The sequence below is a fragment of the Tachyglossus aculeatus genome, chromosome 4, assembly GCF_015852505.1.
Source record: "Tachyglossus aculeatus isolate mTacAcu1 chromosome 4, mTacAcu1.pri, whole genome shotgun sequence".
NCBI classification, from domain to species: Eukaryota; Metazoa; Chordata; class Mammalia; order Monotremata; family Tachyglossidae; genus Tachyglossus; species Tachyglossus aculeatus.
Genome location: NC_052069.1, coordinates 104,087,923 through 104,115,832, shown reverse-complemented (window position 1 = coordinate 104,115,832; position 27,910 = coordinate 104,087,923). Strand labels below are relative to the sequence as shown.

General features: G+C 48.3%; 2 protein-coding genes across 4 annotated transcripts; both read right to left on the bottom strand.

Moving 5' to 3' along the window:
* Nucleotides 1-1,404: 1,404 nt before the first annotated feature.
* ZBTB6 (zinc finger and BTB domain containing 6) lies at nt 1,405-6,317 on the bottom strand. Its single transcript, XM_038745911.1, has 2 exons — nt 6,238-6,317; nt 1,405-3,597 (listed from the first exon to the last, which is right to left on the bottom strand). The coding sequence occupies exon 2, from the start codon at nt 3,585-3,587 to the stop codon at nt 2,307-2,309; it is 1,281 nt and encodes a 426-aa protein (XP_038601839.1). The 5' UTR covers nt 3,588-3,597; nt 6,238-6,317; the 3' UTR covers nt 1,405-2,306.
* Nucleotides 6,318-13,582: 7,265 nt separating this feature from the next.
* Nucleotides 13,583-26,842, bottom strand: ZBTB26 (zinc finger and BTB domain containing 26). 3 transcript variants are annotated; one of them, XR_005450397.1, is made up of 4 exons: nt 26,798-26,842; nt 21,210-21,631; nt 17,080-18,495; nt 13,583-14,087 (listed from the first exon to the last, which is right to left on the bottom strand). XR_005450397.1 is itself a non-coding variant. In XM_038745878.1 (4 exons), the coding sequence occupies exons 3-4, from the start codon at nt 18,483-18,485 to the stop codon at nt 14,071-14,073; spliced, it is 1,290 nt and encodes a 429-aa protein (XP_038601806.1). In that variant the 5' UTR covers nt 18,486-18,495; nt 21,210-21,631; nt 26,798-26,842; the 3' UTR covers nt 13,583-14,070. The 3 variants fall into 3 exon arrangements, 1 of the variants encoding a protein (XP_038601806.1); XR_005450398.1 differs by lacking the exon at nt 26,798-26,842 and adding an exon at nt 23,063-23,137; XM_038745878.1 differs by having other exon boundaries at nt 17,213-18,495.
* Nucleotides 26,843-27,910: the final 1,068 nt, after the last annotated feature.

Sequence of the window (27,910 nt, the reverse complement as noted above, 5' to 3'; positions counted from 1 at the left end):
TTACCGTGTGCAGAGCACTGTACTAAGCCATTATCTGGTGTCGGTCAATTTTTCCTTCTGCGTATCGTTCACAGATTTATACAAAATCCATTTCTCTCTTCTCCAAACTACACTTTATTATTTCCTCCGAAGATGACAATTGGTTACAGTTGAGTGAATAGTACAACAGAACAAGCAGAGCTTGCGTGCTAGTTTATTTCCCGCAAAGCAAAATGTCGTACCCGAGAGCAGAAAAATCAAGAAATTTTTTTTTAAAAAACATACTGAAGTTGGGACCCGGTTTTACTCAAACCTACCTGCCCTGGGGAATCTCTCTTGGGCATGTCAGAATCACATACAACTATAATAAAAAAATATAGCCTTTACACACTTAATCCTACCTCAACAGCATTTTTAAAACTTGAACTCTATTTTTCCTGTTACTGTGTAGACAAATCACACAAGCACACACTCCTCCATGATGTTTTCATGGGATAATTCTCTTTGTTTTGGAATAGCAATAAATAATAAAAATCCAGCACTCTTGCAGTCCCCTTCACAGAAACATCTAGAATCTGTTACAGATATTAAAGTCTCACAACATTCTTACAAGGCACAAATAAAACAAAGGCAGGCACACCTGTGAAAAAGCCAATTTTAAAACTCAGCATCCAATACACCTGACACCAATTTCTAGGAAAACAATTCACTATTTAAACCACTAGAAAAAATTACCTAGAAGAGGTAAAAGCACTCCTGCACCTAATTACAAGAAAACTATTTCTAAAAAGAAAATATTTTAATGCCGACATAGAGCCAATTTCAGGTCCACGGAAATTTGTATGACTACAAAATTAAGTTCTCAGAAATAGAGCCTGATAGCGAAAAATAACTTCTTTTTAGTGATATTCTTTTACTATAATTTTAACAATTCTATACATCTAAATGAAAACAAAGACTTACCTAAGCATAACCCCTTGTTGTTCCTCCTCCTCTTCCCTACCACCATCCTAAGTGGAAATACAAAATGTTTTTCCAGGAAATGTATCATTAAAATATTGAGCTATAAGATCAGATTCAACCCAACAAGTGGCTGAAATGCGGAATAAATTCAAAAATATTCCGTTAAGTGCTACAGAAGAGATACTGCATGTAGTAATAAAATATGTGGCCACGACCATTATAAAGAGACCTAAAATAAATTATTTCCACTCTACTTACTGTATACATATATTTTCTGTCACTCTACAAAGACAAATCCAAGCACCAAATAAGAATTATTTGCCATTTACTATCAATCCTTGACACGGGGGATGGACGTATAGGGAAAGCTATAACTGTTATTGACACATACATGTCTCCAAGTACCCCATGTAAACACACAACCTGTACTTCCCAAAAGTACAAAAACACACATATACTCTATTGAAACATTGAAAGGCTAAGGGAAAACGCCTTAAATGTTTATTGGCAACTACAGTAAGACGATAGGACAGAATGAATACCTTTCAGAGAAATACGGCTTTCAAAACCAAGGAGCTTGTTTTAGGGTTTCATTTTGTTGGCGCGATTCTCTCTCTCTATATCCTCTGAACAGATAATAGCCTAGAGAGTGTGCGCCAACTGAGCAGTCGTTCCTAATGTGTTGGACAAGTCTTTTATGCTAATACTGTAAACAAAAACTAGAGATATTTTAAAATGCAATATTGGCACGTGAAATACAATTCGAACAGTGCTCAGCGCTTAGAACGGTGCTTCACACATAGTAAGCGCTTAACAAACACCATCATTATTATTATTACTATTATTAATTCACACATGCTTGGTGAACTACGAGCCTATTCCATTGAACTATCAACCAATTAACTAGACAGCCGCGCTTTTGTCTGCACCTAGTCAAGTGCTCTGCACAGGGGACAAATATTTTTAACGGACTATCGCTAAGCTTAGAAATAAACTAAACATTTCTAAAAGCTTTCAGGCCAAAAAAGTCAAAATCACACTGGTTTTCTTTTAAACAGCGAGTGGCTCTCAGAAGTGACTTTAACGACTGAAAATGGGGGTTCCGGATTTGTTCTTTTGTCATTCACATGTTACCAGTAAAAACGGGACCGCTTAAATAGTTCTGTCCATCACATCCCCATATGCAACAAAGATTACGTCCCTGAAAGTCAACCACATCGTTTACGTGGCTGATATACGGAACGGACCGGAAACCTGTCAGTTCTTTCTGTAACAACTCCAGAAGTCTTAATAAAAGTTATAGCGTTAGGGACTGCCAGCCGAAACCGCAAAGCGGCTCCAGAGACGGAGAGCAGGCCATCCTACTAATCGTAGTCTATTTTGACTTTTGTAATTGTGTCCAGGTTTGGCTTGTCGCCGCCGCTCCTCCTGTGGACGGACGTAAGATGCTTTTTCAAGGCGGACTTGTGCTTGAAGTCCATATCGCAACAGTGACATTTGTAGGGCCTGTCCCCACTGTGGATATTCAAGTGGTCCTGAAGGGTACTTTTGGCCGTAAAGGTCTTCAGGCAAACGGAGCACTGGAACGGCCTGATCCCCATGTGACCTCGGATGTGCCTATTGAGGTTTTTCTTCTGCGTAAACGTTTTCCCGCACTGTAAGCACAAGAACAGTTTGTGCATCTTCAGGTGCCGTAGGTAGTTTTCGAGGTGGAGGAACCCTCGCGGGCACTTTGGGCACTGATGCCGCCACGAGTACCCCACCTCGAGGCTCGGGAGCCCGTTCCCTGCGCTCTGGTTTCCTTCCGTACTCTCGCCCGTCAGTCCCGGAAAGTGATTCCCGGGAACCTCAGTCAGTCGGCTCTCCACTGTAGAATTTATCAGGGAATGTTGCGTTTCTGGGAAATACAAGTTCGTTTTAGAGGACGTACAGGGCTGGGAAAACTGTCCACTTTCCACACCCGCCGCACCGAGGGGATCCATCCTGAAAACGCAGATTTCTTCATCTTTATAGCCTATCTCTACGGCAGAAATCTCTGGGGTTTTCACCTCCTTTCTTTCCGAAACCAGACTCTGTACAGCTGGCTGCGGCGCGATGGACTTTTCTTGTTTCACCTGGAGCTCCAAGTTGAGAGGGCTATTTTCAGCTATCTCAATGATTTCGCAGTCTTTATCAAACATTTCCCCTTCGTTCCTTACTTCGGGGTCAGAGGAATGGCACGCTTCGGCGTGGTGACTGTTCCCCTTCACGGTTGGATCTATTTCCAGATACTTGGACAAAGCCTCTGTGCATTTCTCCACAATGTGAACCATCTGGAGGTAACTCGCGGCAGTCAAGTATTTCAAAAGCTCCTTTCTTTTCACCTCCAGCGCCCCAGTATAACAAGAGAGCAACAACTTCCGTCCCACCTCGGCGCTCTGCAGGATGGTGATCCTGACCTGTTTTGACTGATTGAGCAGAAACTGATCCCGCATAAAAGTGGAGCAGGCGGCAAAGATGACCTTGTGTCCGTGGAACTCCGTGTCATTGATGCATATCGACACGTCGCAAAATAGATTCTGTTGTCGCAGGAGGTTCATCTTCTGGAGGACGGCATCCCCTTGCTGCTCAAACTGAAAGTGGAGGACATCCGACTCGGTAGCCATGGTCACAGTCCTGTTTGGAAAAACAACGGGAAAACCTGTAAAGGGCCAGGAAGCGCTTACTGTCTCAATCTCTCTCCTAACAGAGGTGTGCAACGCTATTGCTATAATAATAAATAATAATAACGGTATCTGTTAAGCGCTTATTCTGTGCCAGGCGCAGGACTAAGCGCTGGGGTGGATACGACTTTTAGACTGTGAGCCCACTGTTGGGTAGGGACTGTCTCTATGTGTTGCCAATTTGTACTTCCCAAGCGCTTAGTACAGTGCTCTGCACATAGTAAGCGCTCAATAAATACGATTGATTGATTGATTGATACGAGCAAATCGGGTTGGGCACGGTCCCTGTCCCACGTGGGGCTCCCAGTCTCGATCCGATGAGGTGACCGAGGCACAGAGAAGTTAAGTGACTGCCCCCAAATCACAAAAGTGGCGGAGCCGGGATCGGGCCTCCATGCCCGTCCCCCAGGGCTGGACGCTGTAGCCTTCCGACATTAGCAGGTTTCACGGACACGACGTACTCGAGAGCCGATTCGGGGGACCCCTTAAGAGGGAAATCAGGACCTGCTGGGCTAAAATTAAACCAATTCTTTGTTAATGGCCTAGATGGGGAGGGAGGGGGTCACGTTTCTTGATTTTAGTCACGTCGTGACCCAGACCTGACCTCCTGACCTTTCTGCTCAACCCCATGAATACAGCTTTCTCTACATTTTATTTATTCATTCAATCGTATTTATTGAATGCTTACTATGTGCAGTGCACTGTATGGAAAGTACAATTTGGCAACAAATAGAGACAATTCCCTACCCAACAATGGGCTCACAATATAGAAGGGGGGAGGACACACAGCAAAACAAAACAAGTGGACAGGCATCGATAGCATTGATATGAATAGAATTATAGATATATACACATGATTAATAAAATCAACAGAATAATAAATACGTACAGATATACACCAGTGCTGTGGGGCGGGGAGGCGGGTAGAGCAGAGGGAGGGGAGGAGGAGCAGAGGAAAAGGGAGACTCAGTCTGGGAGGGCCTCCTGGAGGAGGTGAGCTTCTAGACTGTGAGCCCACTGTTGGGTAGGGACCGTCTCTATATGTTGCCAACTTGTACTTCCCAAGCGCTTAGTACAGTGCTCTGCACACAGTAAGCGCTCAATAAATACGATTGATTTCAGTAGAGTTTTTAAGAGTATCAAATCACTGCATGCTCTCTCTCTCATTTGTCAAGCGCTTAGTGTACGCCAGAGGCTGTTCTAATTAAGCGCTGGGGACTGCGAGCCGGTTGTGGTCGGGGACTGTCTCTGTTGCTGAACTGTACTTCCCAAGCGCTTAGTCCAGTGTTCTGCACACAGTTTAAGTGCTCAATAAATACGACTGAATGAATGAATGAATGAATGAATGAATGAATGAATGAATACAAGGTAATCAGGCCGGACACAATCCGTGTCCCACACAGGGCTCGCAGTCATAATCATCAATTGTATTTATTGAGCGCTTACTGTGTGCAGAGCACTGTACTAAGCGCTTGGGAAGTACAAATTGGCAACATACAGAGACAGTCCCTACCCAACAGTGGGCTCACAGTCTAAAAGAGTGGGATAATCTGAGAAGCGCTGTGGCTCAGTGGAAAGAGCCCGGGTTTGGGAGTCGGGGGTCGTGGGTTCTAATCCCGGTTCTGCCACCTGTCAGCTGTGTGGCTTTGGGCAAGTCCCTTCACTTCTCTGTGCCTCAGTTCCCCCATCTGGAAAATGGGGATGAAGCCTGTTAGCCCCACGGGGGACAACCCGATGACCTCATATTCCCCCCCAGCGCTTAGGGCAGTGCTCCACACATAGTAAGCGCTTGACAAATGCCATCACCAGAGAAGCAGCGTGGCTCAGTGGAAAGAGCCCGGGCTTTGGAGTCAGAGGTCGTGGGTTCAAATCCTGACTCTGCCACTTAGCCGTGTGACTTTGGGCAAGTCACTTCAGTTCACTGGACCTCAATTCCCTCATCTGTACAATGGGGATGAAGACTGTGAGCCCCCCGTGGGACAACCTGATCACTTTGTAACCTCCCCAGCGCTTAGAACAGCCCTTTGCACATAGTAAGCGCTTAATAAATGCCATTATTATTATTGTTACTATTATTTACTGAGCTCTTACAGTGTGCACGGCACTGGACTCGCTCAGTCCAGTGCTCTGCACACGGTAAGCGCTCAATAAATAGGATTGAATGATTACTCCCCCGCCGGCCCCTACGGCGTTGACGACCCGAGGGTGTTTTGTTCCCCTTCCACACTGTGAGCCCGTTGTTGGTTGTTAGGGACCGTCTCTATCTGCTGCCGATCTGTGGTCATGATGATGGTATTTGTTAAGCGCCCAACTACGTGCTGGGCACTGTACTAAGCGCCGGGGTGGTCACGAGCCCGGGCTTTGGAGTCAGGGGTCGTGGGTTGAAATCCCAGCCGTGTGACTTTGGGCCAGTCACTTGACTTCTCTGGGCCTCAGTTCCCTCATCTGTACAATGGGGATGAAGGCTGTGAGGCCCCCCCTGGGATAACCTGATCACCCCGTAACCTCCCCAGCGCTTAGAACAGTGCTCCGCACCCGGGGGTCGCTCCGTAACTACGATGGAAGAGGGGCTGACCGCCCGGGCGTCTCTTACAGTCCGCAGGCTGGCGGCGACGGGGTCCGTCCCTCCTCCCGCCACCGGCGCCCACACGGTGAAGCAAGGCCCGGCGGCGGCGGCGGCGGCGGCGGCGGCGGCGGCGGCGGCGGCGGCCTGCCACTCCAATATCGGGGGGGGGGGGGGGCCGAAGCAGTTCCGGGGTCACCCCCCCCCCCCCGCCCCAGCCCTTCCCGGCCGCAGACGGAGGGCAAACGGAAGAGCGGAAAAAACCCGGAACCACATCCCCCGAGGACCACTTTCCCTCCACCCCCTCGCCCCCAATCCCCACGCTGGGCCCTCTTTTCTTTCTTTCCTTCTTCCTTCCTTCCTTTCTCTTCTTTCTTTCCTTTCCCTTTCTTTCTTTCTTTCCTTTCCCTTTCTTTCTTTTTCTTTCTTTCCTTTCCCTTTCTTTTTCTTTCTTTCCCTTTCTTTGTTTCTTTCTTTCTCTTTCTTTTTCTTTCTTTCCTTTCCCTTCCTTTTCTTTCTTTCCTTTCCCTTCCTTTTCTTTCTTTCCTTTCCTTTCCCTTTCTTTCTTTTCCTTCCCTTTCTTTTCTTTCTTTCCTTTCCCTTTCTTTTTCTTTCTTTTCTCTCCCTTTCTTTCTTTTCCCTTTCTTTCTTTCCCCTTTCTTCCTTCCTTTCTTTCTTTCTTTTTGTTTCCTTTCCTTTTGTTTCCTCCCTTTCTTTCTTTCTTCCTTCCTTCCCCTTTCTTTTCTTTCTTTCCTTTCCCTTTCTTTTCTTTCTTTCTTTTCCCTTTCTCTCTTTCTTTCCTTTCCCTTTCTTTTCTTTCTTTCTTTTCCCTTTCTCTCTTTCTTTCCTTTCCCTTTCTTTTCTTTCTTTCTTTTCTTCTTTCTTTCCTTTCCCTTTCTTTCTTTCTTTCTTTCCTTTCCCTTTCTTTCTTTCCTTTCCCTTCCCTTCTTCCTTTCTTTCTTTCTTTCTTTCCCTTTCTTTCTTTCTTTCTTTCTTTCTTTCTTTCTTTCTTTCTTTTTCCCTCTTCCTTTCTTTCTTCCATCCTTTCCCTTTTTCTTTCTTTTCCCTTTTTCTTTTCCCTTTCTTTCTTTCCTTCTTTCCTTTCCCTTTCTTTTCTTTCTTTCCTTTCCCTTTCTTTCTTTCTTTTCTTCTTTCCTTTCCCTTTCTTTCTTTCTTTTCTTCTTTCCTTTCCCTTTCTTTCCTTTCCCTTCCTTCCTTTCTTTCTTTCTTTCTTTCCTTTCCCTCTTTTCTTTCTCTTTCTTTCCTTTCTCTTTCTTTCTTTTTCTTTCTTTCTTTCTTTCTCTTTCTCTCTTTCTTTCTTTCTTCCTTCCTTTCTTTCCTTTCCCTTCCTTCCTTCCTTTCTTTCTTTCTTTCTTTCTTTCTTTCTTTCTTTCTTTCTTTCTTTCTTTCTTTCTTTCTCTTCCTTTCCCTTTCTTTTCTTTCTTTCCTTTCCCTTTCTTTTCTTTCTTTTTCTTTCTCTCTTTCTCTTTCTTTCTTTTTTCTTTCTTTCTTTCTTTTCCCTTTCTTTTTCCTCCTTTTTTCTTTCCTTTCCCTCTTTCTTTTTTTCTTTTCTTTCCCTTTCTTTCCTTTCCCTTCCTTCCTTCCTTTCTTTCTTTCTTTCTTTCCTTTCCCTCTTTTCTTTCTCTTTCTTTCCTTTCTCTTTCTTTCTTTTTCTTTCTTTCTTTCTTTCTTTCTCTTTCTTTCTTTCTTTCTTTCTTCCTTCCTTTCTTTCCTTTCCCTTCCTTCCTTCCTTTCTTTCTTTCTTTTTCTTCCTTTCCCTTTCTTTTCTTTCTTTCCTTTCCCTTTCTTTTCTTTCTTTTTCTTTCTCTTTCTCTTTCTTTCTTTTTTCTTTCTTTCTTTCTTTTCCCTTTCTTTTTCCTCCTTTTTTCTTTCCTTTCCCTCTTTCTTTTTTTCTTTTCTTTCCCTTTCTTTCCTTCCTTTCCCTTTCTTTCCTTCCTCTCCCTTTCTTTCTTTCTCTCCTTCTTCCTTTCTTTTCTTTCTTTCTGCCTCAGCGTGGCTCAGTGGAAAGAGCCCAGGCTTTGGAGTCAGAGGTCACGGGTTCAAATCCTGGCTCCGCCAATTGTCAGCTGTGTGATTTTGGGCAAGTCACTTAATTTCTCTGGGCCTCAGTTACCTCATCTGTAAAATGGGGATTATGACTGTGATTCCCCACCGTGGGACAGCCTGATCACCTTGTAACCTCCCCAGCTCTTAGAACAGTGCTTTGCACATAGTAAGCACTTAATAAATGTCATTATTATTATTATTATTCATTCATTCAATCGTATTTATTGAGCACTTACTTTGCCCTTTATCCTCTCCTCATCCCACACCAACCCCAGCCCTACCTCCTTCCCTTCCCCACAAAACTTGTGTACATATATATTTGTACAGATTTATTACTCTATTTTACGTGTACATCTTTTGAGAAGCAGCGTGGCTCAGTGGACAGAGCCCGGACTTTGGAGTCAGAGGTCGTGGGCTCAAACCCCGGGTCCACCAGTTCATTCATTCCATCGTATTGATTGAGCGCTTACTGTGTGGACAGCACTATACTAAGCGCTTGGGAAGTACAAGTTGGCAACATATAGAGACGGTCCCTACCCAACGGCGGGCTCACAGTCAGTTTTCGGCTGTGTGACTTTGGGCAAGTCACTTCACTTCTCTGGGCCTCAGTTCCCTCATCTGTAAAATGGGGATTAAGACTGTGAGCCCCCCGTGGGACAGCCTGATCACCTTGTAACCTCCCGAGCGCTTAGAACAGTGCTTTGCACATAGTAAGCGCTTAACAAATGCCATCATTATTATCATTATATTTGCTATTCTATTTATTTCGTTAAGGATGTGCCTATAGCTGTAATTCTATTTGTTCTGACAACTTTAATAATAATAATAATGTTGGCATTTATTAAGCACTTACTGTGTGCAAAGCACTGTTCTAAGCACTGGGGATACAAGGTGATCAGGTTGTCCCACGTGGGGCTCACAGTCTTAATCCCCATTTTACAGATGAGGGAACTGAGGCACAGAGAAGTGAAGTGACTTGCCCAAAGTCACGCAGCTGACAATTGGCGGAGTCATTCATTCAATCATATTTATTGAGCGCTTACTGTGTGCAGAGTCGGGATTTGAACCCATGACCTCTGACTCCAAAGCCCGGGCTCTTTCCACTGAGCCACGTTGCTTCTCTGTACCTTTTTACTGTTCTATTTATTTCGTTAAGGGTGTGCCTATAGCTGTGATTCTATTTGTTCTGACGACTTTAATAACAATAATAATAATAATAATGATGGCATTTATTAAGCGCTTACTATGTGCAAAGCACTGTTCTAAGCACTGGGCATACAAGGTGATCAGGCTGTCCCACGTGGGGCTCACAGTGTTCATCCCCATTTTACAGATGAGGCAACTGAGGCCCAGAGAAGTTAAGTGACTTGCCCAAAGTCACACAGCTGACAAACGGCAGAGCCGGGATTTGAACCCACGACCTCTGACTCCAAAGCCCGGGCTCTTTCCACTGAGCCACGCTGCTTCTCAACTTTGACACCTGTCTACATGTTTTGTTTTGTTGTCTGTCTCCCCCTTCTAGACAGTGAGCCCGTTGTGGGTAGGGACCGTCTCTATGTGTTGCCGACTTGTCCTTCCCGAGCGCTTAGCCCAGTGCTCTCCACACAGTAAGCGCTCAGTAAATACGATGGAAGGAATGAATGAATGAATGAATCCAGGCCCTTTCCGTCCTTTCCCCACCCGCCGTTTTACAAGCATGGGGTTGGCCTACTCGTTCATTCATTCATATTTATTGAGCGCTTACTGTGTGCAGAGCACTGGACTAAGCGCTCGGGAAGGACTAGTCGGCGACATAGAGAGACGGTCCCTACCCGACAACGGGCTCACAGTCTCGGAGGAGGAGACGGACAACAAAACAAAACATGTAGACAGGTATCAAAATTATCGGAACAAATAGAATTAAGGCTATATGCACATCATTAACAAAATAAATAGAATAGTAAATATGTACAAGTAAAACAGAGTAATAGATCTGTACAAATATATACACAAGTGCATTCACTCACTCACGTACTCACCAGCGTGGCTCAATGGAAAGAGCCCGGGCTCGGGAGTCAGAGTTCATGGGTTCTAATCCTGACTCTGCCGCTTGTCGGCTGTGTGACTTTGGGCAAGTCACTTCGCTTCTCTGGGCCTCAGTGACCTCATCTGGAAAATGGGGATGAAGACTGTGAGCCCCACGGGGGACAACCTGATCACCTCGTATCTCCCTCAGCGCTTTGAGCAGTGCTTGACAGTTAGACTGTGAGTCCACTGTTGGGTAGGGACCGTCTCTATATGTTGCCAACTTGTACTTCCCAAGCGCTTAGTACAGTGCTCTGCATACAGTAAGCGCTCAATAAATACGATTGATTGATTGATTGATACAGAGTAAGCGCTTAACAAATACCGTCATTATTCCTTCATTCATTCATTCATAGTTATTGAATGCTTACCGTGTTCAATACGCCCTTGGAAAGTCCAATTTGGCAACAGATAGAGACCACCCCTGCCCAACATTGGGCTTACAGTCTAGAAGGGGGAGACAGACAACAAGACAAAACAAGTGGACAGACGTCAATAGCATCAAAATAGATGAATAGCATTATAGCTATAGACACATTGTTAATAAAATAAACAGAGTAATAAATATGTACAGCTATACACGAGGGCTGTGGGGAGGGGAAGGGGGTAGAGTCGGGGGGGCGATGGGGAGGGGAGAAGGAGCAGAGGAAAATCAATCAATCAATCGTATTTATTGAGCGCTTACTGTGTGCAGAGCACTGTACTAAGCGCTTGGGAAGTACAAGATGGCAACATATAGAGACAGTCCCTGCCCAACAGTGGGCTCGGTCTGGGAAGGCCTCCTGGAGGGGGTGAGCAGGAGGTGGCCCAGTTGTTCATCCATTGGTTTGGGGCTTAGTGTTTCCAGGCTGAGGTGAAGGAGGCGAGGGGTGTACAGTGCTCTGCACACAGTAAGCGCTTAATAATACAATTAAATGAATGAATGAATGACTCAGTCCATCTGTCAGTCCGTCAGTCAGTCTGTCACCTCTGGGCTGCTGGCGTGGGCTTGTTTTCATAAAGTCACTCATAATAATAATAATAATGTTGGTATTTGTTAAGCGCTTACTATGTGCAAAGCACTGTTCTAAGCGCTGGGGTAGATACAAGGTAATCAGGTTGTCCCACATGGGGCTCATGGTCTTCATCCCCATTTTACAGATGGGGGAACTGAGGCACAGAGAAGTGAAGTGACTTGCCCAAAGTCACACAGCTGACAAGCGGCGGGGCCGGGATTTGAACCCACGACCTCTGACTCCAAAGCCCGGGCTCTTTTCCACCGAGCCACGCTGCTGCTACTCATGGGCTCCAAGCAGCGACCTGGCATAGTGGGTAGAGCTCAGGTGCAGGAGTCGGACGGTCAGGGGTTCTAATCCCGGCTCCGCCACTTGTCTGCTCTGTGACCTCGGGCAAGTCACTTCCCCTCTCTGGGCCTCGGCTACTTTGTCTGTAAAACGGGGATCGGGACGGTGAGCCCCGTGTGGGACAGGAACTGGTTCCAACCTGATTCGCGGTATCCACCCCAGCGCTTAGTACGGTGCCTGGCATTCATTCAGTGCATTCAATCGTATTTATTGAGCGCTTACTGTGTGCGGAGCACTGGACTGAGCGCTTGGAAAGTACAATTCAGCAACAGAGACGATCCCTGCCCACAAGGCGCTCACAGTCGAGAAGTGGGAAGACAGACATCAAAGCAAGTAAACAGGCATCAAGGTAAATAGAATTATAGCTACAAGACACATCATTAATATAAATAGAATTATAAATATGTACATATAAACACAAGTGCTGTGGGGTGGGTAGGGGGGTAGAGCGAAGGGAGCAAGTCGGGGCGATGGGGTGCGGGAGCAGAGGAAAAGGGGGTCTTAGTCCGGGAAGGCCTCCTGGATGAGGTGAGCCTTCAGGAGGGCTTTGAAGGGGTCGGGGGAGGGAGAAGTGTGATTGGCACATAGTAAGCACTTGGTTTGCCCAATCAATCAATCAATCGTATTTATTGAGCGCTTACTGTGTGCAGAGCACTGCACCAAGCGCTTGGGAAGTACAAGTTGGCAACATGTAGAGACGGTCCCTACCCAACAGTGGGCTCACAGTCTAGAAGGGGGAGACAGAGGACAAAACCAAACATATTAACAAAATAAAATAGAATAGATATGTACAAGTAAAATAAATAGAGTAATAAATATGTACAAACATATATACAGGTGCTGTGGGGAAGAGAAGGAGGTGAGGTGGGGGAGACGGAGAGGGGGACGAGGGGGAGAGGAAGGAGGGGGCTCAGTCTGGGAAGGCCTCCTGGAGGAGATCCAGCAGGAAGGCCTGCAGAAGAACTGACCCCCATTCCTCAGGGAAAAGGGTCGGATCATTCTTTCCCAACATCCCCACAGCACTTATGTACATAGCTGCTATTTATTTATATTAACGTCTTCCTACCCCTCTAGGCTGTAAGATCCTTGTGGGCAGGGAATGCGCAGCAAATTTTGTTGTATTGTATTCATTCATTCGAATTTATTGAGTGCTTACTGTGAATGTGCCTGCAAATTTTGTATTATATTCATTCATTCGTATTTATTGAGTGCTTACTGTGATTGTGTCTGCAAATTTTGTATTATATTCATTCATTCGTATTTACTGAGTGCTTACTGTGTGTGTACTAAGTGGTTAGGAAAGAACAATATACAGCAATCAAGAGTGGCGGTCCCTCTTGATAAGGGACTGTCTAGAAGTGAGAGACATCAGTGCAAATAAACAGACATCAATATAATAAAAATGACAGAAATATACGTAAGAACTGTGGGGCGGGAGAGGGGGAAGAGCAAAGGGAGCAAGTCAGGGTGACGCAGAAGGGAGTGGGAGATGAGGAAAAGCGGGGCTTAGTCTGGGAAGGCCTCTTGGAGGTGACGTGCCTTCAGTAAGGCTTTGAAGGGGAGGAGAGTAATCATCTTGGGAGATGATTGTACTCTCCCAAGCGCTTAGTACAGTGCTCTGCACACAGTAAGAGCTCAATAAATACAAATGATACTCTCTCAAGCGCTTAGTAAGCGTTCAATAAACACGATTGAGTGTTCCGCACATAGTAAGGACTCAATAAATACGACTGATCGATAAGGTCGACCACTGCATCCATGAGGAAAGCAAACCCAAGAGGTGGGGTGTGGGGGACATTGCTAGTGATTTTGGGGGGGGGGGGAGGTGTGGAGTGGTCCAGCTTGAACTTGAAGGGGCAGGGCCAAAAAAAAAAGGGGAAACAAGCCACTTACACCAGAGCTTTAGTCGTCACACTTTTATTAAGGAAACTTCCTCATAATAGGTGAAGAGGTAGTTTAGAGTCAGTATGTGTAACATACAGCAAGTTTAGGAAAGCTGTCCATTAGCTGGCGTGGTGACGGAAGAGGGCAGGTAGTTACAAACTTTGTCGATAACGGCAGTTAGGGTGAAGCAGTGTTCTTACAACGGTTTTTCATAAAAACAGAATTGCAACCAGGTCCGATTGACATTTCCAAGACTCAGCCACTTCAGTCTGTTGGATTTTATTCTCTGTTTACCTTGGCACAGCTGTTCACACCAAGCCCTAAAAGGTTCCCGCTACATGCAACTTCCCTCTTCCTGAACTTCTTTCTGAATTTACTTTAAGTACTGCTTACATTGTCATATAGGATTCAAAGACAGAAGTAATTAACCTCAACTCTGGCCACACACATTTTAAAGAAATAGCTTCCCAAGGTCAGTAGTAGTCTTACCGGTTCGCCCTTAGACCTAGGAAGCCTTTGAGTCTGGAAGAAAAAAAAAAACAAACAAAAACATCAAATCCCTTACAACCAAATATACCATATTTTGATAATGGCATCTTTAGCTGTAATTCATTACGAGTGTCCCATAGACAGGATGTAGGCTAGATCCTCAGCTAGGCAATGAAGGTGATAACTCTAGTGAAAGTTGCAGCACTTGGTAATGAGGTTTTGCTGAAATAACAGTTCCTAGAATAAAAGCCCAACTGAAAATATCATCAGTGAAGTGTTCAAACAAACCCAGGCAGGTGTCGGTCACTGTTCTTGGTCTGAAATCGGAATAAAAAGATCAAGGGTCGCTGAGGATAATAATACCTCATTTGACTCCTCACAACACCCCTGTGAGGTAGAAAGAGGCAGGTGTTTCCCCCCATTTTTCAGACGGGGAAATGGAGGCACACGGAGGTGAAAGTTCTCCCCCAAGGTCCCACGGCAGGCAGGCGGCAGAGACGTGACAAGAACACACACACGCATCTGACGCCGGGTCTGTTCCCTTTCCGACGGACCACACCGTCTTCATGGCCCTTCGGCAAATACCAGTTAGCGCAGGGCAAGGCCAAAGAGCAACAGCGGACTCGATCTTAATGCCCGCTAGGCAAAAGCACGCATTTGAATTTGAGAGTCAGAGAGCAGGAAGCACTATTTTTCAACAGACCTAAACTGCTGTTCCCATCCTTCCACACACGTATCTCATCCCTAAGGAAAGACTAGTCAATCGAGACTAACATCCCCGCGTCAGATAGGGAGATAACTGATCGGTACAGAGTGCGGCGGGGCCCTCAGACGGTGTGCAAATTGAATAAAACTAGAAAGTCTTAATTATTAACCGGGTCTGATGTGCCTTCGGAGAGCAGCGTGTGAGTTCAACAAAACTAGAAAGTCGTAATTATCAGCTAGGTTTGATGTGCCTATAGGCTGCGTCATTCTGATTACGAATTCCAGCTTAAATGAGGATACCTATAGCACAGTGAAATCTTTAACGAAATAGGTGAGGATTTTGCCTCCGATCAAATCCAATATTCGGTTCTATCAGGGGTAATGACAATAGGCTTTTTCCTCCAGTTAGCCAAGATGTGGCTGAATTTTTCCTGAAATGCATTCTCTCAGCTCCAAGATAAATTTGAAGTGAACAAGGCACGAATCCTCTTGCCAAATTACTGGCCCCTGAAGCACCTGTCCGTTTTTTTCCCCTCCTATTCCTACTGTCTGCCCAAGAACCACCTTTCAGGGGTTTTCCAGGATACTCTACTGTCAAGAGAATTGTTTCACAACAGGAAACAACTGATGGATTGAGCACGGGCTCGGAAGTCACAGGGACCCGGGTTCTAACTCCGGCTTTGCCGCTCGTCTGCTGTGTGACCTTGGGCAAGTCACCTCACTTCTCTGTGCCTCAGTTCACTCATCTGTAAAATGGAAGCCCCATGTGGGACAGGGACTGCGTCCCACCTGAAGACCTCATATCTACCCCAGCGCTTAGAACAGTGCCAGGCACAAAGTAAGTGCTAAATACCATAAAAAAAAAATCTGGTGAAAGGGACTCAACCCCCGAAAGCCATTTTACTAGAAAACCTTCAGCTCGTGTCTTCTACCGCCTCCGAAGGATAACAAAGAATCTGAGGATAAAGCGAAAGTGCAGCACTTTGTGTATCGCTTTTGTGTTAGCGTACCTCTCTTGACCTGGTACTGTTTCTTCTATGTATTTTATTTATTTTTTAATTTTTTTTAGACCAAGAAGGGGGAGGCTGCCACACGTTGACCTATACCACAGTCACAGATCTACCGTGTCTAAATCTAATGAGCACGAACACCAAGTAACAACTCCAAAACTTACAGGCCCAAACATTTTCTTCAAGAAAAATGGTTCTATCTACATAGACTGACCAACGTGGTCTCGGTTATTAGCAGACTGGGGAGTGGAGCACGAGTACCTGCCGGGGGGAAAGGTCCTGAGTTTGCCTCTTTTTGTGCTGGGTTGATAGCAGTATTACCGACCGAGGTACCATAGGGGTAGAGGACGATGTGTTTGTAATTTATGGAAATTCCGGATCAACAAGGCAATATAAGAAAACACGTCTTATAACCCCAACTCAAAATGCCTACGGTTCCCTTGAAGCAGAGTACCTAGATTTCGGAGTAGCTGCTTTATCGTCAAGAGATCACCGTTTCTCAGACCGTGTACTTGCCTTCAGTAGCTTTGCCTTTAAGAGCATCGGCAGGATTTTTGACACCGATACAAAGTTTTCGGGCTTAGTGCCCGTGGCACGCTGCTCTACGTGAATAACTTGGAACTGTCGGGGAGAGGGCATAATACTGTTTTTCAGAGAAGAGAGTGTAGAAAGAACCCAAGTACTTCATGTAAACAGCTTCAACACAAACGGCTCGAGAGGAGAATGTGAGACACTGGACAGAAAGAGGCGAAATTAGCTACTGAACAACCCCCAGCGGGCCCCACGGCAGGATCAACTTGAATCTCAGCCCCTTCCCTCCTAAGGCCTCCTTCTCCTCTCTGCACAGGGTTGACGGTCAGAGGATAGATGCGGTTACTTTAGTGCTACTATCTGACGACCACGTCCCACGGAAGAGCCGAGGAGCAGGGTCGGCCCAGACCGCAAGCCAACGGGATGCATCCCGGGCGGAGTCCTCCTTGAGCCAGGAAAAGGGACACCAAGGAGAAAGTCCTTCACCACCCAAGACGGGATGGGGGGGGTTGGAGGGACGGCTTGAGACGGGACTTTGCCCAGACCACCGGGATGGTCTTTCGAGGAATCCGGCTAGCCCAACCTGCCCTTCGGAGAGCCCAGATCTCGCTCTACTCTTCCCCCGTTCTTTTGCCCAGACCACCCGGCTGGTCCTCGGGGGCTCCCGACTAGCCAAACCTGCTCCTTCGCGACAGGCCTGATCTCACTCTGCTCCGCCCCCATTCTTTTAGCCCAGACTTCCCAGAGGGTAGTCTTCCGGGGAATCCGACCAGCCATACCTGCTCTTTCAATCGCCCAGCTCTCACTCTACTCTTCGCCCGTTCTTGGTCAGACAGCCGTGTGCGTCCACACCTAGTTAATTAACACAGGCACCGTCGCTCCTTAAACTGAGAACAGCCTGGGCCAGTTTACCTGCATCCAGAACCTGGGCGGCCTCAGGTTGCGGCTGGCACCCTTTGCTGTCTGAGACAGCAGTACAGGCAAAGGAATCAAAGTCCACAGTTAGGTCTTGCACGTTTCTTTCATTTGCATTGTCAAAGCTGTTTTTACCGTGTAGCTGCTTAAGGTGTTTCCTCAGAACGGGTTTGTGGGCAAAGACCATGTCACAATAGTTACATTTGTGGGGCTTATCGCCACTGTGGAGGTTGAGATGATCCTGCAGGGAGCACTTCTGGGAGAAGGTTTTCCCGCAGATCTTACACTGGAAAGGTTTAATCCCCGCGTGGACTCTCATGTGCCGGTGGAGGTTGCCCTTCTGGGTGAAAGTCTTGCCGCAGAGCAGACACATAAAGAGTTTATGCATCTTTAAATGGTTGGCGTAGTTCTCCAGATGTCGAAATACCCTGGTACACTTGGGGCACTGGTGATGCCACTGCAGGCCTTTGTCGACGCCCCGAGGGTTAGGGCCAAACACGTCTTTGGAGGCCAGGACGACGCCGTCGCTCCCTGCGTAAGAAAGAGCATAGTTGTGGAGGTGGTTTTGTTCAATCTCGCTCACTCTGTTCTCCACCGTTGAATTGATTAAGGAATGCTGAGGTTCCGACGAATGCAAAGCCGCGGGTTCAGAGGAGGCAAACTGACTCGGTTCCTTCTTGCTATTCCTCACCTCTGACACCTCGCCGATAGATTCCACTTTGACGATCTGGATGTCGCTGTCCTCCATGTCCATGCTGTCCTCGGAGGGCTGAATGCAGGGCGAATCCCGCTTCTGAGACTCCCGGTCATCTCCCCGGTGATCTTTTGACTCTGAAGAATCGCTGTGTTGCTCGCAATCCTCCTTGCCCTCCAACGGCTGTTTGGGCTTTATGAACTTCCACAGGGCCTGGGTGCATCTTTCGACGATATGACTCATCTGGAGAAAGCTGGCCGCCGTCAAATAATTGACGAGTTCCATCTCGGGAAACTCCAGAATCCCACTGTAACAGGATAACAGCAGTTGCCTTCCCACTTCTGAACTCTGCAAAATAGAGATTTTCACCTCCCTGGAGTCGTTCAGCAAAAACTGATCTCTCAGGAAAGGGGAGCCTGCAGCGAAAACAATTTTATGGCCCTGAACCTCAACGTCATCTATGTGAACCGTAACATCACAAAACTTGTTTTCTTCTCTTAATTTGTTCATTTTCTGTAACATTGAATCTCCATAATTTTCAAACTTGAAGTGAAGGAGATCTGATCTTTCAGACATTTTGGCAGACCTGAAGGACAGAAAGATACAGAGGTTGCAAATGAGGAAACTCAAAGACTTAATTCAGGAAAATCTGCTGTCATCTTCAGAGTCATTTGCAATTTCCAATTTACTTTTATCCACCCAAAATGAAGAGATGAGGCCACTAAAAGAACCTCCAAGGGTAGCTGAAAAGTATTTCTCAACATGACGTGTTAGGAGCACCATTTGGAGGGAATTGATTGTTTACAAATACAAACTTAACATGTTGCTTCCGTAGACAGATAAAGTGTCGGTCTCTAGTCAATCTATGCCGGACTATCATATTCCACGGAGAGAACTATCAGCTAATTTCAGAAGCAAAAAAAAACCAAACCCCCCAAAAAACCCAAAAAGAAACCTGAAGTTTATATTAATGCTATCTCAGAACCATCACTAAAGGTGATCATCATCAGACTCTGCAGTTCTCTCCAAACATTTAATAAACAACAAGAGCCTGCTTCTTGTAAGAAAAAAAATCCTTCCCACGGACTGCTCTTTCGAAAAACAACTGAGACGCTTGTGTTATTTCCAGGCAAACTTCCTCAATTTAAACGGAGGTGAGCTGTCACAGAAATGTCACAGCCAGAACTTCCTCAATTTAAAGTGATGTAAACGTCTGTCAAAGAAACATCAAAGACCCCAATCTTGCATTAACCATGAATGGGTTAAGGCATGGGCCTACACGTCACCTTTATGCTTGGAGGAAACCTTTCAGTGACTCGGTCGATCCATCAATTGTATTCACTGCGCACTATACTCTGTACTCCCCTCTCTCCTTCAACCCACATATTCAAACCATCTCGAAATCCTGTCAGCTCTACCTTCACGACATCGCTACAGTCCAGCACTTCCTCGCCATCCAAACTGCTACCACGTTACCGCAAGTACTTACCCTAACTGGGTTTGATTATTGTATCAAGAGACCTGCCTCCTGCCTCTTGACCTCCCTGCCTCCTCTCTCTCCCCACTCCAGTGGATACTTTACTCTGCTGCCCGGATCATTTTTCTATAAAAACGTTCAGATCACGTTTCCCCACTCCTCAGAAAACTCCAGTGGTTGCCCATCCACCTCCGCATCACACCAAAACTCCTCGCCATTGGCTTTAAAGCACTCAATCGCCCTGTCCCCTCCTACCTCACCTCCCTAATCTCCTACTACAACCCAGCCGGCACACTTTGTTCCTCTAAAGCCAACCTTCCCACTGTACCTCGATCTCTTCTGTTTCACCGCCGACCTCTCACCCGCGTCCTGCCTCTGGCCTGGAACGCCCTCCCTCTCATATCAGACAGATAATTGCTCTCCGCTACTTCAAAGCCATAACGAAGGCACATCGCCTCCAAGAAGCCTTCCCTGACTAAGCCCTCCTCTCCTCCCACTCCTTTCTGCGTCACCCTGACTCGCTCCCTTCCTTCATCCTCCCTCCCATTCAGTCATTCATTCAAACAATCGTATTCATTGAGCACTTACTGTGTGCAGAGCACTGTACTAAGTGCTTGGAAAATACAATTCGGCAACAGGTCGAGACAATCCCTACCGAACAAAGGGCTCACAGGGGGAGACAGACAACAAAACAAAACAAGCAGACAGGCATCAATAGCCTCAAAATAGATAAACAGAATTATAGATATATATAGATCATTAATAAAATAAATAGAATACTGAGTATGTACAAATATACACAAGTGCTGTGGGGCGGGGAAGAGGGTAGAGCAGAATTCCACAGCACATAGGTATACATCTGTACCATTATTTATTTATATTAATGTCTGTCTCCCCGTCTAGACGGTGAGATTTGGGCAAGCGCTTAGTACAGTGCTTTGCACACAGAGTAAGTGTTCAATAAACAGGATTGAAAGAATGTACTAAGCACTCGGGAGTATACGCTACTTTCCAAAAATACAAGACCACAGTTGCCAAACAAATCAATCTGTATCTAACGGGAGAGTAGCAGCACGCTTGATCTGACCGGGCCTGGAGTCCAAGTTCACATCCAAAGAGTTTGCTTTAACAACATGATCGTTATCATTTTGGGCTTCCCTGGGACTTCAGTGAGGTTCTTGTTTTGAAGTGTGAAGACACAAAGCATGAGCTTTTCGCGCCGATACAATCAATGGTACTTATGGAGCGCTTACTGCGTGCAGAGCACTGTACTAAAATACAACAGGGTTGGCAGTTGAATAACTGCCCACAGTTATTCAGGGTTCCAACAGATCCGTTTTCAGATTGATTAGAGAAGGAAAAGAGAAAAATTTAAGTGTGTGTGATAATAGACGAGAAAAGACTATGAAACTCTCATCCCTTACAAAGCAGAGAGCACGCAACTGTCCCCTGGCATTGGAACAGTCTGGAACACATGAAAAAAAAAAAACCCAAACAAAACCAAATTAACAATCCAAAGCAGCAAACCTAGAGTGGCACACTTTCCAGTCTCAACAGGTTATAGTGGTTGAGCGTGACTATTTTAGGAACATCACTTAATGTTTCAATTTATAGCCGGGAGTTACAAAGCGATTGCTATTTTGAGCAGCAAAACAAAATCGGTACTGTTCCTACACGCTCGACTGTCCAGACTTCATTAGGTCGGGCCACTGTCTTCCTTACTCCAATGATTTATCCCGCCAACTAAGGAGAGTTCACCGCGTCTTCCGTCAATCTCAGCAACCGAAACCTTCTGCGGCATAATCTGCTCAGGATAAATTTACCTTGCTGGTTCAGTGAGTAAAGGGAGGCATCTCTTGCTTCATGTTCCTCGGCTGCAAAGAATCTCAGCAAACAATCTTCTTGGAATTCTGCACAACTCATCCAGGGGTTCCCCTAAAGAGGCAGGTGTTTCGGCTCTTTGGTTGAGGTCTGGATTCTGGTTTGGAAGTGGGAAAATCTTAGTCTGTTTGCTCTTTGAAGAATTCTTCACACGCACACATCGGCTCCCCTTCCACAGGCCTGGAAACCGGAAACTACGGTAGCCTAAGGAGACGACCGTGGCTTGTCACCAGCAGAACTCACATGTCTCTGGCTGTGACCTGGGTGGGGGGGAGGGAGGAGAGGAGTGACCAGACGGTGGCCGATTCAGGCGGTGAACGGTCGGGCCCAAGCCGGTCGACGAAGAGGACGGCTCAGCTTCCACCTGTTAAAAGGAAAGTGGGGGGGGGGCTCGTCAGAAAAATGGAGACTGTGGGTCCCGGAGAGAGAAGGTGGAAATTGTCTCTGTGGGGGTCCCTCAAGGTTCAGTTCTGGATCCCCTTCTACTTTCCATCTATACCCACTCCCTCGGAGAACTTATTCGCTCCCGTGGCTTCAACTACCCCCTCTATGCGGACGATCCCCAAATCTCCATCTCCAGCCCTGATCTCTCCCCCTCTCTGCAGTTTCGCATTTTCTCTTGCCTTCAAGACATCTCTACTTGGATGTCCTCCCGTCATCTCCAGTTTAACAAGCCCAATACGGAACTCCTCATCTTCCCACCCAAACCCTGTCCTGCCCATCGCTGTAGATGGCACCACCATCCTTCCTGCCTCACGAGCCCCTAACCTCGGCGTTACCCTCGACTCCTCTCTCTCATTCAACCCACATATTCAGCCCATCATTAAATCCCATCGGTCCCACCTTCACAACGTAGCGGAGATCCGCCCTTTCCTTTCCATCCAAACCGCTACCATGCTATTCTGCCTGGATTACTGCATCAGCCTCCTTGCTGCCTTCACTTCAATCCATACTTCATGCTGCTGCCCGGATTATCTTTGTCCAGAAACGCTCTGGACATATTACTCCCCTCCTCAAAAACCTCCAATGGCTACCGATCAATCTGCGCATCAGGCAGAAACTCCTCACCCTGGGCTTCAAGGCTCTCCATCACCTCGCCCCCTCCTACCTCACCTTTCTTCTCTCCTTCTACTGCCCAGCCCGCACCCTCCGCTCCTCCACCACTAATCTCCTCACTGTACCTCGCTCTCGCCTGTCCCGCCATCGACCCCCGGCCCACGTCATCCCCCGGGCCTGGAATGCCCTCCCTCTGCCCATCCGCCAAGCTAGCTCTCTTCCTCCCTTCAAGGCCCTGCTGAGAGCTCACCTCCTCCAGGAGGCCTTCCCAGACTGAGCCCCTTCTTTCCTCTCCCCCTCGTCCCCCTCTCCATCCCCCCGTCTTACCTCCTTCCCTTCCCCACAGCACCTGTATATATGTATATATGGTTGTACATATTTATTACTCTATTTATTTATTTATTTTACTTGTACATTTCTATCCTACTTATTTTATTTTGTTGGTATGTTTGGTTCTGTTCTCTGTCTCCCCCTTTTAGACTGTGAGCCCACTGTTGGGTAGGGACTGTCTCTATGTGATGCCAATTTGTACTTCCCAAGCGCTTAGTACAGTGCTCTGCACATAGTAAGCGCTCAATAAATACGATTGATTGATTCACGGACTCCCGTCTCCCCTCCCCGGTCCCTGCATCGCTGCCCAGATCGCTTTTCAAAAACGTCATCCCGCACATGTGTCCCCACTCCTCGGAAATCCTTAAACGTTGCCCATTCCTCTCTGTATCAAGCAGAAACTCCTCACCTTTGGCTTTACGGCACTCAGTCAGCTCTCTCCTAACTATCCACCTTCTTCTCCCATTATGCCAGTTTGTACTCTTCATTCCCTGAAAGCTAACCCCGCTCACGATGCATCGTTCTCCTCTCTCCCGTCACAGGCCTCTTCCTCATCCCTGTCTGAAACTCCCTCACCCTCCACAGCCCTCAGACCACTATTCTCCCCATCATCAGAGCCCTTCAGTTGTCAGATCTCCTCTAGGAGACCATCCTCAAATAGTTTCTAATCTCCCTCATTTATATTCTCCCAACTGTTACTTCGGCCAACTAAGCACTAAAGCCATGCTCACAAACTCTCACGGGAGTATGTACACTTCTTACATACCCTATCACTTAAAGAACTAATTCACGTAGACGCGGCCGTATCTTCTTCCTCCTCCTCTATACAATTAGAATCTGTCTCGCTAGACTGTAAACTTTTCGAAGGCATGTTTTATTATCTACTAATTTTACTGTACTCTCCCAAGATCTTAGTACAGTGCTACGCACATAGTAAGCACTCAGGAAACATTACTGACTGACTGCTGGGTCCCTTATCCAGTTAGTATTTGTCCTAGACATCAACAATACCATTTATTAAATGCTGGACTTTTGGAAGGAGGGTGATAGACGAATGCAATGCTTCTGCTTTGCCAGGGACAATATTTAATTCCTAAGACGTTCTTGAATCTGACACATTGTCAGTTTCCCCCTAACACATCACACTTTCAGCTTCAGCAAACTGCACGTATAAACTGACCAAAATCTAACGTCTTCAGACGAGTGAGTTAATATACAGAAGTCCCGTTCTGAAACGAGGAGGAAAATAGTAAATAATAATAATGATGATGAGGATGGTATTTGCTAAACGCTTACTGTGTGCAAAGCACCATTCAGACGAATGAGTTAATATACAGAAGTCCCGTTCTGAAACAAGGAGGAAAATAGTAAATAATAATAATGATGATGATGGTATTTGCTAAACGCTTACCACGTGCAAAGCACCATTCTAAGCGCCGGAGTTGATACAAGATGATCAGGTTGTCCCATGTGGGGCTCACAGTCTTAATCCTCATTTTACAGATGAGGTAACTGAGGCTCAGAGAAGTGACACGACTCACCCAAAATCGCACAGCCGGTAAGTGGCGGAGCCGGCATTAGAACCCACGACCTCTGACTCCGAAGCCCGCGCTCTTTCCACTAACTCACGCTGCTTCTCTTAAACACTCTCTACATCCTGCACCTTTCAAACTGTGTTTCACGAACACGACAAAAATCTCCACTTTGTTCGTAGCAGCAGAGGAAACCGAAACCGCGGCCTGGAAATCACTTAGGAATAGCGGACGAGGCAAAGGCCTCGTCCGACGTCCCTCTAACTCTAAGTATCCTAATCTGAAAGTGATGCACGGGAAAAAAAGTCCAACACGGATTAAACGCAAGCGGGAGTCGGGGCCTCGTCGTCGTACTGAAAAGCGGATGAACATTCTGCCAAAAGGCTGGAGATGCTCCTTGTTTCGGGGTGACTCTGCTGTCGTGTTTCTAGATGCTCTCCAGGCAGCAGGGACGCTGAAGGGGATTGGGGAGGCAAGCGAAACACACTTCTTCCCACCCCTCCAGAAAATCCCCCCTGCCCCCCAATTCCAGGACAGAAAAACGGGGATTAAGAACGTGGGCACCGCCAGGAGGGTCAGGCTTCCCGGCCTAGCCAGGAAGAGCCATGCTCCTTATCCCCAAGGGGGTCTCAACTTGCCGGATTTCTCTGTCCGGACGGATTTCTCTGTCCGGACGGATTTCTCTGTCCGGACGGATGCTCTGCCAGCAGCGGCCTGTCCCCTCCTCTCTTCTCCCGAACTGGGGAATTTGCCCTCAAATGTTCTCCTGTCCGGCTTAGGCCTCTTGGCAGTCTTCGAAGCACCGTGGCTTAGTGGCAAGAGCCCGGGTTTGGGAGTCAGAGGACGGGGGTTCGAATCCCGGCTCCGCCACCTGTCCGCTGGGTGACCCTGAGCAAGCCACTTGACTTTTCTGGGCCTCAGTTCCCTCATCTGTCAAATGGGGATGAGGACTGTCAGCCCCACGTGGGACGGCCTGATGATCCTGTATCTCCCCCAGTGCTTGGAACAGTGCACGTAGTGTCTAACAAGTAATAATAATAATGATGGCATTTATTAAGGACTTACTAAGTGCAAAGCACAGTTCTAAGCGCTGGGGCGGTTACAAGGTGATCAGGTTGTCTCCCAGGGGGCTCACAGTCTTAATCCCCATTTTACAGAGGAGGTAACAGACACAGAGAAGTTAAGTGACTGGCCCAAAGTCACACAGCTGACAATTGGCAGAGCCGGGACTCAAACCCATGACCTCTGACTCCAAACCCCGTGCTCTTTCCACTGAGCCACAACGCTTCTCTGTACCACCGTCATCATCATCATTATTATTATTATCAGTTCAAGTTGTCTCTTGGGGCCCCAGGCAGGGAGTACCCGAGTCGTCCTCTCCCAAGCGCTCAGCCCAGTGCCGTGCACACTTCCATGGATGGATGGATGGATGGACGGATGGATTGGCCCAGTGCTGTGCACACTTCCATGGATGGATGGATGGATGGATGGATGGATGGATGGATTGGCCCAGTGCTGTGCACACTTCCATGGATGGATGGACGGATGGATGGATGGATGGATGGGTGGATGGATGGATGGATGGGTGCATGGGTGGATGGGTGCATGGGTGGGTGGATGGATGGGTGCATGGGTGGATGGATGAGTGGATGGATGGATTGATGGATGGGTGCATGGATGGATGGATGGATGGATGGATGAATGGATGGGTGGATGGATGGATAGATGAATGGATGGGTGGATGGGTAGATGGGTGGATAGATGGATGGGTGGGTGGGTGGATGGATGGGTGGGTAGGTGGATGGGTGGGTGGGTAGGTGGATGGGTGGGTAGGTAGGTGGATTGATGAGCGGATAGATGGATGGGTGGGTGGATGGGTAGATGGGTAGATGGATGGGTAGGTAGGTGGATGGTTGGGTAGGTAGGTGAATAGATGAGTGGATAGATGGATGGGTGGGTGCGTGGATAGATGGGTGGGTAGGTGGATGGGTGGGTAGGTAGGTGGATGGATGAGCGGATAGATGGATGGGTGGGTGGATGGATGGGTAGATGGGTGGGTGGGTGGATGGATGGGTAGATGGGTGGGTGGGTGGATGGGTAGATGGGTGGGTGGGTGGATGGATGGGTAGGTAGGTGAATAGATGAGTAGATAGATGGATAGGTGGGTGGGTGGGTAGATGGATGGATGGGTGCATGGATGGGCGGGTGGATGGCTGGCCGGCCGGCCGGGCGGGCGGGCGGGCGGGCGGGTCCGGAGGGGTCTCGGGGTCCGGTTGGGGCTGCCCCGCGGCTGGGGGGTCGGAGGGCCGGCCGCACGGATCCTGCAGCCGGAGGCCCGGCGGCCTCTCCGCCCCCCGGCCCTCCGCGGGGCCTCCTCCGCGGGGCCTCCTCCGCGGGGCCTCCTCCGCGGGGCCTCCTCCGCGGGGCCTCCTCCGCGGGGCCTCCTCCGCCGGCAACGGCCCGCTGCCCCATCCATCCCCCGGCTCCCGGCTCCCGGGCGGGGAGCTTTGTGCGGGCAGACCCCCCCCCATCCCCCCGGGCACACACACACACACACACACACACACACACACACACACACACACACACACCCTCCCCGTCCCCGCACTTACGGGCCCGCGGGGTCAGCGCGGCGGCGGAGGAGGAGGAGGAGGAGGAGGAGGAGGAGGAGGAGGAGAGGAGGGAGCAGGCCGGGGAGGGAATGCTAATGAAGGGGCGGGGGGGGGCGAGGGGCGGGGGGGGGGTCGGTTGCCCACCGGAAGTGGAAGGGAATCCCGCAGCCTGCCGGAAACAGGTTCCGGGACCCCCGCCCCCCGCCCCCCTCCTTGCTCCCCCCCTCTTTTCCCTCCCCCCTCTTTTCCCTCCCCTCTCCCCCCCACTCCCCCTTCCCTCCCTTTCCTCCTCCCCCTCCCTCCTCCTCTCCCTCCCTCCCTCCCCCTTCCCTCTTCCCCCTCCCTCCTCCTCCCCCATCTCCCCCTCCCTTCCCTCTCCCCCTCACTCCCCCTTCCCTCTCTCCTCCTCCCTCCCCTCTCCCCATTCCTCCTCCCTCTCTCCCTCCCCCCTCCCTCCCTTACTCTCCCTCCCTTTTCCCCCTCCTCTCCCCTTTCCTCCTCTCCCCTTTCCTCCTCTCCCTTTCCCCCTCCCTCTCCCCCTCTCCCTCCCCCTCTCCCCCTCCTTCTCTCCCTCTCTCTCCCTCCTCCCTCCCTCCTCCCCCCTTCCCCTCCCTCCTCCTCCCCCCTCTCCCCCTCCCTCCCCCCCCATTTCCCCCCCTCCCCCTCCCTCCCCTTCCCTGTCCCTTTCCCTCCCCCCACTCCCCCTCCTCTCCCCCTCCCTTTTCCCCCTCCTCTCCCCCTTCCCTCCCCACCTCCTCCCCCACACTCCCCCTCCCTGCCTTTCCCCTCCATCCCTTTCCCCCTTTCCCCTCCCTCCTTATCCCCCTCTGTCCCCCTCCCTTTCCCCTCCCCTTTCCCCTCCCTCCTCCTCCCCTTCCCTCCCCCTCCCTCCCTTCCCCTCTCTCCCCCTCCCTTTCCCCTCCTCCCTCCTCCCTCCCCCTCCCTCCTCCTCCCCCCCTTTCCCCCAAGGAATTGTTGTTCATTACTTCATCAGGCACTTCCACAGACAAGAACCTGAAGGAAATAAGGAGAGAAAGCGCTTAGCCCAGTGCTCTGCACACAGTGAGCGCTCAACAAATACGATTGATTGGATGAATGAATGAATAGAAACAT